This window comes from Gobio gobio (genome assembly GCF_949357685.1).
Source record: "Gobio gobio genome assembly, chromosome: 18".
Taxonomy (NCBI): domain Eukaryota; kingdom Metazoa; phylum Chordata; class Actinopteri; order Cypriniformes; family Gobionidae; genus Gobio; species Gobio gobio.
The window spans coordinates 37195274-37214603 of NC_137111.1; the positions used below are offsets into that span (position 1 = coordinate 37195274).

The 19330-nt window shown below is 37.3% G+C and overlaps 1 protein-coding gene across 4 annotated transcripts in view; it reads left to right on the plus strand.

Moving 5' to 3' along the window:
• The window catches only part of atrn (attractin), a 95458-nt gene that overhangs the window by 6912 nt on the left and 69216 nt on the right, over positions 1–19330 (plus strand). For all 4 annotated transcript variants that reach the window (XM_079842625.1, XM_079842622.1, XM_079842624.1 and 1 more), the window contains exons 2-5: positions 4965–5048; positions 9181–9294; positions 10864–10992; positions 18878–19080. In XM_079842625.1, the coding sequence (XP_079698751.1) occupies positions 4965–5048; positions 9181–9294; positions 10864–10992; positions 18878–19080 (530 nt within the window). The remainder of the gene's footprint in view (positions 1–4964; positions 5049–9180; positions 9295–10863; positions 10993–18877; positions 19081–19330) is intronic.

A 19330-nucleotide genomic window follows, 5' to 3' on the forward strand; every position in this document is an offset into this window, starting at 1 on the left:
AGTCATATCAGATGCGCTGTGGTTCTGCTGTGTTTGTTTGAAACTATTCTCGCTGCTGAAATAGAACAGAAACAGTCAACCACGGTATGATGAGTGAATCTCCTGCGTACATCGCACATTCATCTCCGCTTTGAGAGCAGATTTCAGCGAGTGAGAGCGGCGCACGCTCTGAACATAACTCCGGCTAATCTGAACACCCCTTATTATTAGAAACACGTGTGGTTGGTTATAATGCGCAGCGCGATTATAACCGATGGCTTTTGAGAAGACTATACTAAGTTCAACCGCCAAAGAGGCTAGTGTGAGTGGTAGTAATACCAGACGTAGTCTAAGTCCACTTGCCTTGCTCGCAGATGTGAAGTGTTTCCCCCTATTACAGCGACTTTATTCTGGCATGTTCCACAGACAGGGTGACCATCTTCGATTAAGTTTGCAGCCGTTACAAAGTTGGTAGAATAATGATGAAGACGGACTCGGCGTGACTGGGACTCTGTTTATTCAGAACTCTCAGATACAAACACAATAAACTCGCGCTGACAGACAGCGCTCTCACAACTCCGTAGTTACTATAAATAACTTTGTTAGCAATCGCTCCGTCTCCGTAATGTCCGGTTCGCGAACGAATCATTCTTTTGAATCGGTTCTTTTTAGTGAACCGAACCAGTTCACCAAATCGGACTGAATCGTTCTAAACGGTTCGCGTCTCGAGTCAGCGCTGATCCATAATTTACTAAAGTTACTAACTTTCTGACATGAGTGACAGTCCCTCCGACTAGAAAATAAACCAATAACCTGAAGTATATTCTAGTAACTACAACAGTTCACCCTGAACTGAGACGTGCTGAGAAGAGAACTGATGTGAAGTGAACTCAGGTCCATCCGTCTCTCTGGCAGCAGCTCGTGCGTCGTAGACCTCATTAAACCACGCCCCCTCCGCTCATTTCAAATGCAAAGATGTCAGCCAATCACAACAGTGGGCGTTTTTACTAAGTCTCACAGCAGACACGCCTCTTGAAACAGGGCATTCAGCCACAGGGCAAACAGCAGTATAGAAAAAATGCCTTTTATTTCTACATTATGACATTTTATGATGTAAAAATCATACTAACAATATAAGTACACCTCAGGAAACATTATAAAATAATAGAAAAATGCCATGCCATGGGACCTTTAAGTGTTTGAGTACAATTTTTACCTTCGATATTATAGTAGGCTACAACTGACTCCCATAGTTTACAGGCAGCATTAGTTAAGAGATTTGTTTTCCTTGAGAAAATTTGCCATGTATTGTACCTGATATATATCCAAAATAATCGATATTGAATCGAATCGAAATCAAATCGAATTGCAAGCTTGTGAATTGAAATCGAATTGTGAAGTTTGTGTCAATGCCCAGCCCTAGTAAATACTGCATTTTTTCTTTCTACTAATAGAATTTGGTCCCTGACTGTGTTTGAAATCGCAAAAAGAGAGGATGCATATTCTGTATGAAAGCGTGATGTTGTATGCTGCGTGTTGTCTAATTTGCCGGCCAATTCATAATTCCATAACATAATTATCAGCAACAGGATCTGCTTTACTAAATGGCCTCTTTTGAGTGGATGGTTTGTAGAAGTACAGAAGCCTGACTGTTTCCTCTACACATGAAACATCCATTCCTTTCCCAGAATGTCACCCTGACCGAAGACAGCGTTTCTGCTAAACACCGACTGATGGTTTGTTCTGTTTAACTACTGCATTCAGCTTCTCGGTAGATTCTGTACTGCTCGCACTAAGTGCTCTGTCTCTCAGCAAGCTCCCGCCACACTTAGCAAATCTAATTCTCAGTAGACTCAGGTTTGAAATCACTTATGGCAGACAGGCATTTCTGACATTCTCTCGGCTGTCTTCTGTCATCATAAAGGCTGAATAGAGACAGGAAAAAGCACAACAGCTCAATTATTCAGCAAGTTTTTGCCCATTATCGAACGCCTGTGCTTTATTTGAAGAAATGCATGATTTGATTTGAATTGTTAATGATTCTAATGGGACGTTGTTGAATGATGATCTAATTGGCTGGGTGGAAGATCGAGCTGTGCTCCTTTGAGAATAACGTCTTGGTTTTGTGTGTTTGTCACAGCTGTCTGCTGGAGAGTGTATGTGCAGCTCCCACAGGATTGTGGGTGTGTTAATGAACACTTTTTTTTTTAATGTTAACAAAGCTCCTTGAGACTGTAGTCAGTTGCTTAGATAACTCATCGACACACACACACACACACACACACACACACACACACACACACACACACACACACACACACACACACACACACACACACACACACCTGGCTGTATCATAATGGGGTGTCGCAATGTACATGTTTTGACAATATTTGTGATAATGATGTTGTAATACTACTTCTACACATTTCACAATATCATAGAAGATAAACACATTGACACTTATAGTAGGTGATGTTACTGCACCTTAAAGGGACAGTCACATTAGCAAGTTCTCAGTGAAATTTTACGGCTAATGCATGTACAGTGTATGAAGCTCAGTAAAATGAGTACTGAACTTGAAGACAATGCAAAATCTGTGTAATACAATCTTAAGCTCTCAAGGAGAGTTCCAGATCAGGCAGATTCTAATTGAAAGGACTAAATTTCGTCCGTGAAAAATCGCAGAAAAAGGGCAAATGTGACTGCATTATTTTATGGAGAATTTATTTTTCAAAATTTCTATAGATATCACCATAATATTGTTATTGTGAAATATTGTCCACGGTAATTGTGTAGTAAAAATCAGGGATGCGCAAAATCCAATACTCAAAATCGGTATCGCCTCCAATACCGCCATAATTTGCTGTATCGGGTATCGGTCAGACAGGACCGATCCAAATCCGATACTGTGCGTATAATATTCTGTGTTATTGTTAAGCCCCACCACAAAAGGCACAAAAACATTAAAAAGCATCATCAACGCTTCATGCACTATATTATAAGTGTTCTGAAGCCATTCCATAGTTTAATGTGTGGTACAGATGAATATTTAAGTCATTAAATTAAAATTCACGCGAATGCTTTCCTCTGCTGTGGCTGTCAGTCATTCTCCATTCAGCTTCAACACGATGAAACTCTCTCCAAGATGATTCAATATTCCTGCTATTATGCTTGATCTGCAGATATAACGGTCTATGGTTTCGCATAAAATGACTTTAACTGCTGTAAATCGTGTTACTTTCTACCGGGTGTCTGTTAGATCACAACACTGAACTAGAGATTGTATTGATCTTCACACACACGGTAACTGAAATGTTAAACGGTTAAAAGAAACGGCACAATAAAATATTGCATAGATAGATACATTATGCATTGATATATCTTCCCTTAGTGTTTTAAACTTGTCAATGCGAACGGAGCGCTGTGACTGTGTTGACACTGTGTCTGTGGGATATTCTGTGCGCAGTGGGATGGTTGGAACTCAACTGGCCTAATTATTCGGCTAGAAAGAACTGCAGCTAATCCAGAGTGAACTTTGATGATAGTAATGTTTATTCAGGCATGCAATTGCAAGGCATAAACAGGTTTGCGTGGATATGTACATAAATGTGGTTTCTGTGAGATAACAAATAAGGATGGTAAATATACATGATAATGACAGAAGATACACAGTTAAGAACTGTATAACTATACCTATAAGTTACATTTGTATAATGTAACCGTAAACCAGAGCTTATTGTACCATATATAGGCGCTAAATGCAGCTGCATTAAAAGGAGCGGAGCTGCCGCTGCTAACAAGCGGTGTCGGATTACAAAAGTGTGTGCACAGCTTTAGCACTGCAGTGCGCTCTGTATAACAATTGTTAATATGCCGATCAGACCTGATAAATATTTCCATCAACATACATTACAAGCAAATATTTTCTATAAACGAATAAACATTGTTGATAACAAAATAACTGAATGATTATTCAAATAGGTGAGCATTACGCTATTGTATGTTGACACAAAAATACTTCTGAGGTGACATCAACTGAATTACGCGATGACACACTCTGAAACACATCTACAATGACAATAACTATTATTACTTACGGAGTTATTAACGCACAGAAATACCACACAAGGAAAAACAGACTTTTGAGGAATAAACAAGCCAGGAAAACTCCGTATAATTGAGATGAAAACTCCCTGCGCATGCACCAGACAAGTCTGAACAAGTTGACGCGCACATGCGCGAGGCAGGGAATTTTGTACAGTGCCATCGAGTGTTAAAACCGGTTAAAACGCAAAAGGCGAAGCTTGAATTTACGGGTATGTCCCTCTTTGGCTAATGTACTTTCAAGATGGAGGGGCAACATTGCGACCACCGTTAGATCCCATTACCTTATGTATTTTCAATGGCATATTATAAACTTACGAGAATACTTTATTACTTGAAAGAAGTAAATATACATTAATGAGCACATATATTTTTGAAAGAACTAAGTGTTTTTAGCTAAGAATAGACTAAAAAAGTTACACAGTGTAGCTTTAACTTGACTTGACATTTAAAATAAATGTCTTTTTAATTTCTTAGTAGCGCTGGTCCGAATACCATTTTTTGAGCTTCGAAGCTTTGGTAGTAATCAACATCGAATATTCGAAGCTTCGGAGGGAACCGGCTTACCATATTCTTCTCTCTAATAAAGGCAGGAATCTCGGGAAGTGATTATATGCTCCGAGAACGGACACTGCACTAGTGATACAAAACGCACCGGTCTGTTCCTTCCCAGTTTTGATATATTATAGTAGTAAAAATCTTTTTGTTCAGTTAGAGAACTGATAAACTCAGTTTATCTCCAAAAAGCCAATGTTCTTTCTTGTTTTATTACGAGCTCTGTTTTTGCCAGCAGACTCTTCTCTGTTTGGCATTTTTTTTAAACCGTGTGAAAATGGGTTTTAGTCGCTGTGTTTCAATTGTGTGTCTTTCATACGCAGGCTAACGGGACCATCTGGCTACCTCTCTGACGGAGCAGGAAACTACAAATACAAGACCAAGTGCACGTGGCTTATTGAGGGACAGTGAGTATTGGTCTAAAAATTCAACTCTCTTTTTCAGATTAGAGTTCTGAAACCTCAAAGACCCCCTGTGGTGAAAATCAAGTTTTTAATGTTGTTTATACAGTGCACAGCATAAATGAGTACACCCCCTCTGAAACATTACAAAATCAGTCATGTTAGAGTTCTTTAGAGATCTAATGTTCCAGGAAGTCTGCTTGACCGATTACCAAAGAAGCATGTTAAAAAGATTTTCTATCAAAGTGATCAAATGTTGTGTTGCAAAAATGAGTGCACCCTCCTGAAAGTTACTAAATAAAACTTTTTCTGGTGTAAGTTTAAGGCAATTTTTGATCAACAGGTAAGTATGTTGAACCAAAACATTTAAAGAGAAAAAAAAGTGTTAAAAGTGTTTTATAGCCCACTTAAAGATTAAGAGAAATTCCAAGTGAGTGTCACAGAGCCAGCAAAAGCTATGAGAGTGAGTGTTTATTAGGGGTGTAACGATATTCAAACGGAACCGAAAAACCGTGATACGCCACCCACGGTTCGAACCGCAATACTCCCATGTCGAACCGAACGCGCCCTGCCCCCTGCTGCCCCGGCCCAGCGCTCACTTCACCTTATGCCACAAAATAATTGTTTTCTTCCTTGACATTAGATTAAATAGTAATTAGAACACTTTTAACAACAAATAAGAGCTGTATTTTACTAAATATTATAATAATAATATTATTTTCTACGTATACACTAACTTTTGTCTTCCAAGTGCATGTCACGTCACTTGGGCGATCGCTCAAGCTGCATGGTGGAAGGGCAAAGAGAGCCAGTTTCCCAAATTAGCAAGGTTGGCTAAATGCTACCTAGGAGTCTCAGCAACATTGTCATTTTCGTAGCTTGTTACAAAATAAAAAATCTCTCACCTCAGAAAACCGCTTTCCTGTCCTGTAAGGTGTTATACTGTGCTCGTAGCGCACACTCTGCCCTATCACGCCGTTTATTATAAGCGCAAGAGAAACTAAGAGCATGCAACGTTATGATGTCAATTTGTAAGTCATGAAATAAAAATAAAGTACCAATAAATCACGTAACTGGTTTGACGTGTGTGAGCTGGGAATTATTTGCATGCAGTTTTCATGTTTCATTAACAGTTCATGAAGTGTATTCGCCATGGTAACTGTTGTTTCCATAAACACATAATACCACTTTATTTTCACTTTATTTTCTTTATTTTTAAATTAGTGTGGTGGCTACTTTATAGTATTAACAAAAACTGCTATGTAATATCTTTAACTTGTAAGCCTATTTATTATATTTAAGTAGGCTACAATGGGACATTACTTGTGTGTCATCAAATTTTTTTTTTTTTTAAACATTATGGTAAATGGTAAAATGAGTAGATTATTTCTGACTAGTCTACAGTGCAGACATTAATTTCATTTGAGTTTACTCAGGTATGCTGCTCTAAAGGAAATGTGAAGCCAATGTATAAAGTTACATTATTGCTGTTGTTATTAAGTTAAAAGTGAATAAAGTTATTATTGCTGGTGCCCGCCATGAACCATGACTCCACAGCAAACAGAACCAAACCGTGGCTCCAAAACCGTGACATGAAGCGAACCGTGGTGTATCGTTGCACTCCTAGTGTTTATCTCACAGTGTAAGATGCAGCCTGCAGAAGTGAAATGCATGGTTGTTGTCCACACTGGAACTACCTACTGTAGCCAAAGCACAAAGGCAATTAGCCTTTTCCAAGGACCATATTTACAACATAGACTTCTGGGAATCCATACTCTGGTCTCATGAGACCAAGTCAATCATTTCTGCTGTTGCTAGAGGAGGAGTACAGTGAAAAGTGCCTGGTACTCAAAGTGAAGTTCAGTGATAGTAAAGCTCTTATAGGGATGTATGAGTGCTAAAGGTGTGTGAGAGTTGTTCTTTATCAATGCTGTCATGAATTCACACACCACTGTGTGATGTAATACAAAAACTTGAAACCGAAGATGCTACCCCCTCCTCATTCCCTGCGTTGTTGGGTATTTTTTTCAACTTGACAATGACGATATGCATTCTCCAAAGGTGAAAACCCTTCTGTGTACATGTATTTAACCCAGTCTTAACACTCTTAAGCACCTGTGGGGATTCTGTAGAGACGAGTCGAGCAACACTCCCCATTAAAGATCAGGGCATTTAAGGAGGTCATCATCCAGGAGTTAAACAGGACAGATGTGACAATTTATCATGAACTTGTACTCTCCATGCCAAGAAGCAATCAGAGCAGTATACTTCAAATTATGGAGGGCATACTAAGTACTAGAATATTATACATTTGTTGAATGAAATCTAGGGTGTACTCATTTCTGCAATCCTTCGTTTAAACTAAATTGGATGATTTACTTATTTTATATAAGTATTATATAAGTATATTACTTATGTTATATAAGTATAAGGATATAAATGACATATATTTCTCTGGTTTTATTAAGTGTATGTTTAATACATTTCAATTTTGCCATCTTTCCATGAATTGTGTTAGTGATCATTAAGAAAATACATATTTTGTTTTTGTTCAGAGGGAGTGTACTCATTTATGCTGTGCACTGTATGTTTATGTGTTTTATTTTATTTTATATGCATTCAGACAAACCATGTGCAAAGTCAACACCATTGCTGCTAAATATGTTCTCCTTAAAACTGCAGTGAACCAAAGACGGTCTCAAAAACGTGGTTTGAAATAGCTGGTGTTTCTTGTGTCACAAACTACCTTGTAAACAATCATGTCAACGTGCGGGCGGGCTTTAGCATATCATTACTATGCAGAGGACTCTCAAGAGAAACCAGGTTATCCTGGTGTATTTTTCTGTTGATATGAAAAATCGGGTAATTTTAGCATTATAGATTCATTATATGAATTATTTATATGATGTTATGATAAACTATATGCCTTTCTCCACTGACGTTCTATGATGTTCAAAGCGTTTTTAAGGAGGCTGATTTTTTAGAAGGCAGACTAAGATGGCGAACAGGAACATGGTTTGTGTAACTTTAGCAACACATTATTAGCTGGTTGATAACGTAGTCAAGCAAAAGGCTAATCATATTAATCACCATTATGTGTCCGCCTTTGTAAAGAGCGATACCATTGTGCAGCGTTTACTACAGTAACTTGAGTAAAAGTTGACCGAGTGGATCTCTGGGCTGGTGGGAGTGGAGGCGTGGCTAATTAGTATATTCATGGTTCCGCATACTAAATGAAGCAAGGGTGTTGAGTTACATTCAAGCTACTTTAAGGCATGAATGAAACAATTTTTCACAGGATTTTTTTTTAAATGTCATTTTGGTGATCAAAGTTGAGTTTTAAGGGAGACAATTATTGACTACAGGGGGACTTGGCCTGTAAATGAGACATTGTAACCCGACCTGACCTGACCTGAACTAAACTCAACTGACACTATTGTTAAATTTTAAAGCCTTTATCATCGATTACTTTTTCTCTCCCCCTGAAGACACCAATGATAGATGTTTATTGATATGGTAATAAAAAAACAAGCCAGACTTTAATGGTCTGTCATTATGTTTTTCTTATCTTGTAGGGCTATGTTTTTTTTTAAATGGGGAATTCATTTTGGATAGTAACTTGCAAAATAGTATTAAAAACCAAAATTTAAACATTGTGAAGAGATTGCGGATGGTGATCCTGCCTAAAAAAATCGTGATACAATTTTTTTGCCACAAAAATGGGAAATGATTGGCATTTAGTAAATGTTAATATGCAGTGAATTAATTGTCATAATCATGTACTTGATTAAACTCAAGATTTAAATGAATGTCCATCCTATATCAAATATATATATATATCCATAAGGCACATTTTTATTTATTAAAAACATAAGGTGTTTTCACACCTGGCTTCTGTTTGTTAGGTGCATTGCAAGAATGCTGTCCCGACGAAGCCCTGATTCCCACTCTAATAAATATAGAAGAAAATGCAACATTGTAACAATTTAAATCCCTGTTTTGAAACGATATACCGGTCTGAAAACACCCTAAATGGTTTGTCCGGTCCTGTCAGGTTTGGGTTAAGTAGCTGACCTCTATATCAGATACCTAGTCTTTGTGTGTGTTATGGTGGTTAATGGTCATCTTTTTCCGGCAGGCCAAACTCTATCCTGAGGCTTCGCTTTGAGCATTTTGCCACTGAGTGCAGCTGGGATCATCTGTACGTGTATGATGGAGACTCCATCTACTCTCCTTTACTTGCTGCCTTCAGGTATTCTCATAATTTCTCTTGATTTTTGTGTGTGCATGAGGTGTAAACCGGAGGAGTGAGATTTCCAGGTAATGACCTGTTAATCCAGGATCAGATTAAAATGCGGAGTTGTCCTGAGGGCTAGTGTACTTGCACCACATCAGACACTGGTTTTAAACGGTGTGAACGACCCCTAGGAACATACCTGAGATCTGGTGAAAATACTCTGTCATCCATGATTGATTCTTCAACCAAAAGTGTCTGATAATAGGATAAAGTGCATGGCATTTGAATGGTAATGTGATCTTAACATGACAACAACCATTAGGAGAACCACCCTGTGAAATACACTACCTTTCATAAATTGAAAGCCAGTAAGATTTTTTTTTTTCTTTTAAGAAATGAATACTTTTATTCTGAACATGCTGATTGGTTGAGTTCACGCAGCATTTGATTGGTTGATATTCAAATCAACAGTTGAGTTTTAAAAATACGACCGATGGACTGACGACGAGATTCAGGCTTTATTAAGCTTATGTGGGGAGGACAAAATCCAGCTGGAACTGGACAGACACGCGCAGTCCTACGTCACCGGAATGAAGATGCGTTCACGTCATGTCGTAATTTGCCTAATCTTCACGGTACTTTAGACTGGAACGCAGACAGCAGCAGGTCTGAGGGGGGGAAAAAAAGTTCCTGGGACAAATTACTCCGTGTAATTTCGGTGGAAATACGGCTATTGATAATAAGAAAGGTGTCTTGAGCACCATATTAGTATTTGTTAAATACACACAATATTGCAGTGTTATTACTGTATTATTTTTAATACAGTATCTCTTCAGTTTAAACCATAAACGCATGCTGTCCATTCTAGTGGACATCTGAAAATCTTGTTTTTCATGCCCTAAGAGCAATAAAAACACATAGGGAAAAAAATGATTTAAAATTTTTATATTTCACAGCATTACAGTTTGACTTTTTAGGGGCCAATTCTCACTATTAACTAACTATTAACTACGACTTTTGTCTCAATAAATAATTACTGCTTGTATATATTTAAGGTAGTTGTTAAGGCAGTTGTTAAGGTAGTGGGTAGGATTAAGGGATGTAGAATATGGTCATTCAGAATAGGGAATTAATGTGTGCTTTATTGTACAAATAAACAGCCTAGTAAATATCTTAGTAATATGCATGCTAACAAGCAACTTGTTTATAGTGAGAACTGGACCCTAAACTAAAGTGTTACCGTTTATTATAATTATAATTTTTTTAATCAAATAAATGCTGTCTCTGTGATCATAAGTCCTTTTTGTGGACTGCGATTAAGTGAGCCTTCTAGTCTGGATAGTGATTCAAAAGTGCTCACACCAATATGCCAATAGTTTGAGCAATATTTGACAGAACATCTACAAAAATCTTCAAATTCATACAAAAACCCAACACTTATCATTTTTATACAGCCCATTATAAAGTACACAGACCCTCTAATAGAGTACAACTAAATGAGAAAGCGATGAAACCATTAAATCTGTTGCGTTCCCTTTCAGCAGAGGTATTAAAGATTCTGTGTTCTTCTCTTTCATGTTCCAGCGGTTTGATTGTTCCTGAGAGCTACAGCAATGAGACCATCCCGGAGGTGGTGGCCCAGTCTGGCTTCGCACTGCTGCACTTCTTCAGTGACGCTGCGTATAATCTCACTGGTTTCAACATCTCCTACAGGTAAGCTTTAATTCCTGGACCAAAACAGGCTGATGCTCACAGCAGTATGTAGTCCTGTTACAAAACCTAGAGTTGCTTGCTTAGACAGCGTCGAATTGAGGAACAAGTAAATAAATGCTCTTTTGACCTTTCTATTCATCAAAAAATCCTGAAAAAAAAATGTATCACGGTTCCCACAAAAACATTAAGCAGCACAACTGTTTTCAACATTGTTAATGGTGATGATAATATTTAATTCTTTTTTTCATTTTTTTGAGCAGCATATCAGAATATTAGAATGATTTCTGTAGGATCATGTGACAATGAAGACTGGAGAAATTATGCAGAAATTCATCTTACGTTACATCTTAAAATGTATTAAATTACAAAACAGTTAATTAAAGCCACAATATGTAAGTTTTCGCCGCTAGGCGTTGCTTATTCAAAACAAAGGCGTAGCTTATTCAAAACAAAGGCGTAGCTTATTCAAAACAAAGGCGTAGCTTGATGACGCATTGATTTCGCAGAGCTTTTATTATGCCGCAGACGACCACTTCCGCTTCTTCTGCTCATGCGTATGTGGGGTAACGCAGCGCTGTTTTACGGCTACTATTGTTGCACACTGCAGTGCGCTAGATCGATATTAGGCATGGAAAAAACCATAGACTGGAAAAAAAAAAATGGACGTAGTGTCCGTGACGTCACCCATAGGATTCTGAAGAGCAGTTTTGAAATGTAAAGTAGGGACGAGATGGCCGTTGCCTTCTTGGCAGCGCGTCATCGACTAACAGACAGCAGATAAATGGCTATCCACTTGTCACTCAAAGTGGCCACGCCCTTAATTATGCAGCACTTTAAGGCTTCATATTATGTAAACGAATGAGTTATAAAAAATTCACCCCCCTCACAGTTGTCATGAAGGGCAAAATTAGCCGTATAGACCAAAACCACAATTTGAACCAGGCTGTAAACCTGTTTTTTTCTGCTGTCTGCATTTTAACATGGGGCTCAATGAGATTCTGCTCCCTTCTGGAGGCTGTCTCTAGTGGCCAGTCGATGAATTGCAGTTTAAGTCACTTCCATATTGGCTTCAAGAGAAACTGTGGGAGGTTGCCGCCTGGTAAAAACACTTGGTACTCGCGCTATATCAAGAAAACAAGATTTAAACAACATTCCTGGAAACATTTGGGATAATGTAAGTCTGCAAGTAAACAAAATGTATACATAACATTTTAATCCAAAAATCTTCCTTATTGTGCCTTAAGAATATTACAATATTTTACTTTTTTATTCTAATAAAATAATACATTTTATATTCTAATAGCTTCTTTCAAAAACATTTAAAAAATCTTCTGACTCCAAAAGAAGTACATTTCGTTTGGACTAATTTTTATGATACTGCTAGAAAACGTTTTTATCCAGAAACATGTTTACGTGGAATATTTTGGAATGTATCACCAAAATGTATTTTAGATTTTCTAGTTGAAATGTTTTATATAATTTTTATATTTTATGGATGGTGATATTGACCTTGTGTTGCCACATAAATAGCCTCGATGCTAACATGGCGTTAAATTTAATAAGCAAACCAACAAACAAGCTGACTCCAAATGTTTGAATGGTAGTGTACTCAAAGACATTATTGTAGTTTGCTGCCTACATAGCATTCCAAATCAGTCACTTTCAGTTTAGATGATTCCAAACATCTGCCTGTTTACGCAGTAGACTGGAAGAAACTTGCAGGGCTTGTTTCTTGTAAAAAAATGACTAAGCTGTATATTAAGGTCAATTTCAAAGCTATCCTTAACCTATGAACACTAGGTTATTTAAAGTGCCCCTATTATGCTTTTTCGGATATGTACAATATAGCTGTTTCAAAGATCAATTTGTGCAATAAATGGAGTTATTGTCTCCTAAATGAATTAACCAATTCTGAACCGCCTGAATAGTCATCAGTAATTCCAGTCTTACTTCCTTCTCAAACCTACATAACAAATTTGTGTAATGCCAGCCTTTGGTCTTCATTGGCTGCTCGCGAACAACGTCTACTTTGACCCACACTCAAACACTGGAGTTGTAGCTGAGACCTGAAAGAGTTTGGTTCGTGTTGTCGACATGTTGAGAAGACGCTGTTTTCTGCGCAGCTAAAGTAAATCCACTTTGCATGCACTTTCAAATGATGACTAATTGATACGGTAATACCGACACCATCGTTTCTGTTCATATCACTGTGTATACAAGCGCTGAGGAAGCCTCCGGAGCTGAAATTCAGATATGGTAATAACCGTTTTGTTTATACACGCTGTAAATGGTAGACCAAGAACAACAGACTGGGCCATTTGACCAATCAGAGCACAGTAGGTTTAGCAAGACCGAATCCTTTATAAAAGCGTTTCAGACACTCTGAGAGAAGGGGTGATGCTGCAATGTATATTGTGAGAAAATGTGTTTTTTTTTTACCTTAGATGCATGTGAACCTGTTGTAGGAGACCTCCAAAACAAAATTAGGAACCTTTATAATAGCATATAGAGGCAATTTTTTTTAAAGGCAAGTACCTTGAAATCCCAGATATATGGCTACTTGTGAAAGTCCATCAATGGCAATGGATACTTTGTGGCTGTATAAGGGTGTAGTTACGCCATCTACCTGGCTGCAGTGACAGGGCCTTATTGTCCATGGGTGCTGAGGAGCTCTGAGGATTCTGGGTAATGTGTATGTGTTCTAAAGGGATAGTTCACCCAAAATGGAGAATTCTGTCATCATTTACTCTCTCACGCATTTCCAAACATGTATGACTTCCTTTCTTCTGTGAAACGCAAAAGAAGTTTGCAATGCTGAAGTTTCATATGCCTCAAGTCAAGTAAAGTTTGGTATATTGTCATTTCAGCCACTTCATTACAGTGACAAATCACAAACAGGTCAAGGCGTTTTTCACAGAAAAACGTACATTCTGCTTTATAAACGATATGGTATAAACAATAAGATTAGTTTGTGTTTTTAAAAGAGGTCTCTTGTGCTCACCAAGGCTGCAATATTTGATTAAAAACCAAGGTAAAACCGTAATATCGTGAAATATTACAATGACTTTTTTCCATTTTAATTTATTTTCCATTTTTGTAATTTATTCCCGTGATGGTAAAGGACATAAGAGTCCATGATTGAAGGATATAAGAGTCCATGAAAACCATTTTTTGGCTGAACTGTCCCTTTAAGGCTCTTGTACGATAGAGAACAAGAGCTAGAACAAGAAAATGCAGGTCAGAGTAATTTAAGAAGAGCGGGACAGAGGAAGCGCAGATGTCTTTGACCTCTGTGTCTGTGTCAGGAACTGCTCATGTGAAGTCCTGACGGCGACTGCGGCAGTTTCTATAGCGACTGCATTCACGGGGACCCAAAAAACACTGGAGTGCTGTATCAATAGAACATCAAACACCAAGCCTGACACACACTGCAGACACTCAAAAAAACACGTAAAGCTGAAAGACAGATGCTAGACTGCCTGTTATTCTCTGCTGTCCCTTTTCCCCCATGTTCAGCTTTAGAGGAGAGTGAGCTGCCTACTAATGCGGCTGTTGTTACACACTTCAGTTCAGGTTGAATTCGAATAGCTTCTCCCTCAACACAGCTGTTTGAGATTCTCAACTACGAAAGCAATTATTAACTTTAGATGGTTAAAATATTAACCAAAAGTATTGTGTAAGTTTATATTTGCTTTGCTGTTGTAAATGCTTAACGGACCCTGCGAAACGGCTCTGCTGCTCTGTGTGTCGCTGAATCCGTGCATACGGCAGCTTTTCTAAATCAAGACCATTTTACTGTAGACAAAACGTTCACTGTATAGCCAGACACTGTTGTAGGGGAAGTAGTCACGCAATATTGGTAAGATCTAATGTCTGCTGAGTACAATGCCTAACTGTGCACTGGAAAAGGTAAATGTCTAAGCAAACAGTGTAACAATAGGCTTACATAAGGTGTGGTTGGTGCAAGAAAAATCATTAAACTGATGTCATCGTGTTGAAAGAGTTTAAAAATAGCGTTATATGGCAATGTATTCCTGTATTGGAAATGTTAAGCTTCGAATAAGAAGGCACGGTATTTGCATGTTTGATTTCATTTGACATTATAAAACTATTGCAATTATCAATCATAACAATTTTTTTTTTTTAAATCAACATAAAAACATTCCTATCAGTGCAGAGACTATTAGCACACCGTTTGTAGGTTGACTTACTGAAAAGTTATTTTAATATTTCGTTTTTGTTATAGTATTTAGTATTTACTTTAGTATTTATTAACATTTATTCATTTTGAATTTTATTTTTATTTTATTTTTAGTCATTTTGTTCTTTTGTCATTTTTATTAGTAATGTAGTTTATTATATTTTTATTTAGCCTTTATTTTTATTTCAGTTTTAGTGCTGACATGGCGTTGAAAATAATAAATAAATAAATTAGTTTTAGTAATTTTAGTACTTCATCTTAAATGAAAATTATAAATGTTTTTATGAAATAATTAGTGCTGGGCAAACTATTAATCGCATCCAAAATAAAAGTTTGTTTTTACATAATATGTGTGTGTGTACCATGTATAATTATGTGTATATATAAAAACACACTCCATGTGTATATTTAAGAAATATTTGTAGTATATACAGTATATACATGCAAATATTTCTTAAATATATACAATTATACACAGTACACAGACATCTATTATGTAAACTTTTATTTTGGATTCGATTAATTGATTGCCCAGCACTAGAAATAATATTTATTTAAAGGGGTAGTTCCGTGGTTTTTTTCTAGGCTTGGTTGTGTTTATGGGGCGCAGTATAACATGTCTTAATTTTTTTTTTATTTTTTTAAACGCTGTATTTTTCTTATATTTTACCTTTATTCCACACCGCTGTCTCCACTGTCCTTTGAACGGCTCGTTTGCTTCCTGCTTCTATGAAGCCCATCCCTCCGAAAAACGCAATGGTCTTAGATTGGTTAGATGGCCAAATGTAGTTTGTAGTTCTGCAACAGCTCTCTCTCTTTCGTAATGACTGCGACGTGGCCTCGCCCACTTTGTTGCGTGTTCGTGGGGGCAGTGTTTATGTTAATAGCAAGGGTTTATGATGTCACCAACCCGGGAAGAAGCTTGTTGTAGTCCAAACCGGCCGCTTTTGTAGGCAATAAACTGCCATATAACTTTAAAAGACAATATCTCCGTTTGCATTAAACTTTCAGCGCTGTAACTTTGCAGATACTGTTTATGCTCAAGCAGCAACATTACACACTAACTAAAGTTAAAAAAGTGAAATCGCATGCAACCACCCCTTTAAATAATATTTGTATTTCATCCATAATTTCATTCATGTAAACAATTTTAATAGTTTAGGTAAACAATAGGGGTGCAAAATCTAAGCAAAATATTGTAGGTACAAATTAGGGATGCAACAATACAGTTAGTCCACGGTTCAATACATACCTCGGTTTTTAACCACGGTTTTCGGTTCGGTTCGGTTCTAATGGCTTGTCACATCAGTTTTTTTTATTATTCTATTCTTAGGCGACAAGAACAGCAAGAGTTTAAGCAGAATAAAGACTATTTTTTTTCTCTTTCTTTATTTTACTTTAAAGAATTGAAAACCCTTACTTAAACTTAAAACTTTACTTTAAAAAAAACCTTGTACACATTCCTAGTGTATTGTAAAATATAAAATATATATATATATATATATATATATATATATATAAAGATTTACACTGGCAGCTCAGAGCTGTACAGCAGCATTTAAGTATGAAATTGAATAAATAAATGTAAAAATAAAACACTACATAGACTTCACTATAAAATATACATTGATTCTTATTAAAGCTACTGTATTAGTTTTTTCAGTCAAGAGCAATGAGTGATTTTTTCTTTGTCTTTTGTTATTGTATTAACATTAAAGGGATAGTTTATTTAAAAATTAAAATTCTTTCATCGAGAAATGAATACAGGTTTGGAACAATATTAGAGTGAGTAAATAATGACATAATTTTAGAGGTGAACTGTCCCTTTAAGGACAGCGTGTTCACTACTGCACTGCTGTCAATTTAAGACCTCCGTGCATCTAACTTTACTTTCACTTTAGACATAACCGACTGTGTTTATGTTAACCTTGTGTGTATTTGACAGTATTATTAGCGCAGTAAGACGACTACTTAGTTCAGTAATCACGTGTTTGACAGGCGTTTAGTGCGCACGCTCGGAAAAGCGCATGTTAAAACCGTGCACGCGAATGAGCCAGCAAGGCTTTAAAACGCATGCAAATAATGAACTTTCTTGATTGTGAATATCCATAGTGTTCCGTGAGTATAACTCTACCACACACGTGTGATGTGAATGTATGTCGCGTTGTTCAGTATTGGGATGGAGGCAAATCATAGAATTTGTAGAAAGATTATTTCAATGCAAAACCGAAAAACCGCAATTCACAAGCGCGTATTTAACCATGGATGCCGAACGGTTCAATATTATATTGAGAATTGTGGCATCCCTGGGACAAATTGTGATTATACATATTGCAAGGCCTTGCAATAACGGAGTGATTGTAATGCTTCAAAAAATTGCAAAGTCTGTTTTAGGTTAACACAAATAGCAGAGAATAGACTGCCTATTCAGTGCCAAAAGAACATGAAACGTGAGTAGCTATGTTTCTATTCCCCTATTTTTGGGATATTGCATAAACAAATGCTGGATGGAAATGCTAAAGGTAGTTAAATGTAGAATCGGCCCAAAAAAAACCTGACGGCGTCTGACTAGAGCCAACGGTGCGGAACACACCGAAAAAACTCTTGGTGTGTCCTTGGCTTAAGATGCATGTAAAAATTGAGGTAGATGCATTTTTTTTGTTTTATCCAAAAAGAACACATGCATAAAATACGATGGAAAAACATTTACCAAATAAATCCCTCAATGTGCAACTATGACTCTACTCTAAAGGTGACTTAGCCTCGACAATGTATGTGATTGGATAACTGGACTAACTAGCAGACCAATTTCATTGCACAGCATCTCAAACGTTGGTTTGGTTGTTTAGAAATGCCTGAACCAAAGTCTGTCATCAGAATGATTGGGAATGATGACCTTCTAGAAGTGTCTCAGAATATTGCGATCCCAAACACCAAGCATCTGAACGCAAGATAACGATAGTGTTTATTGTGTTTTATCTGCGCTCTCTGAGATGCAAGTCATTTATGATGGGGGGGAAAAAGAGCCACAGTGGCTTCCCCGATTGCAGCAACTTTTTCCAGTAAGTAACTGTTTTGTTCTCTTGAACACATGGGATGGAAATTCTGTGTTAATCGCAAGCATTTTATGCAATATTCCAATTTTGCGGACATATTAAATTTGCAACTTTGGTCTGCACCCCTAGTTTAGCGGCTCAAAAATGAAAATTATGTAATTTACTCACCTTCAAGTTGTCCCAAACTTGTATGAAATAAGTGCTGAAAACAAAGGAAGATAATTTGAAGGATATGAGTAACCAAGCAGTTGATGGACCCCATTGACTTCAATAGTATGTAACAAAAAAAAACTGTGGAAGTCAATGGGGTCCCATCAACTGTTTGGTTTCTGAAAACATATCATCTTTTGGGTTCAGCAGAAGAAAAAAATTAATACAGGTTTGGAACAACATGAGGGTGAGTAAGTGATGACCGAATTTAAATTTTTGGATGAACCATCCCTTTATCAATAACAGCACTGCTCTCACTACAGCTCTATCAAAACATTGCTTTTTTGAGCAGTCTTTAGGGTTGGGCTACCTGTAATGTGCTGTTAGCAGGAAGTTGACTAGGTTGTCCAAACAATGGTAGACCAACATCGATATCGATATACCCATTGCATTAGATTTTTCTTTCTTCTCTACCCAGGTTGAACACATGCCCCAATAGCTGCTCTGACCATGGGGAGTGTCGTGTGGGGAATTCCAGTGAGTCTGTGCAGTGTGTATGTGAGGACGGCTGGAAAGGAGATGCCTGTGATGTGCCCTACTGCTTCTCTGACTGTGGCTTTCCTCTGCGGGGACAGTGTGAAAGCAACGCCAAACGTTGCCAATGCAAACCAGGATGGCAAGGTAAGATGTAGCTTCTGTTGAACCTTAGAAATGACAATAAGCTACTCAAAACACTGCTGGACGTGTCATTAATTCACACACGCTGGGGTTAATCCAGTTTTAGAGCATTTAAAACAATTAATCTCACTCAGAGTTCATTTATAAACAGGAGTGATACATTTCAGGACATTTGAGGAATGAGATCGGTGTAGTCGGTTAAAATCACCACCTTCGATTGGACTTTTATTTATATTACCATCAATTTATTATT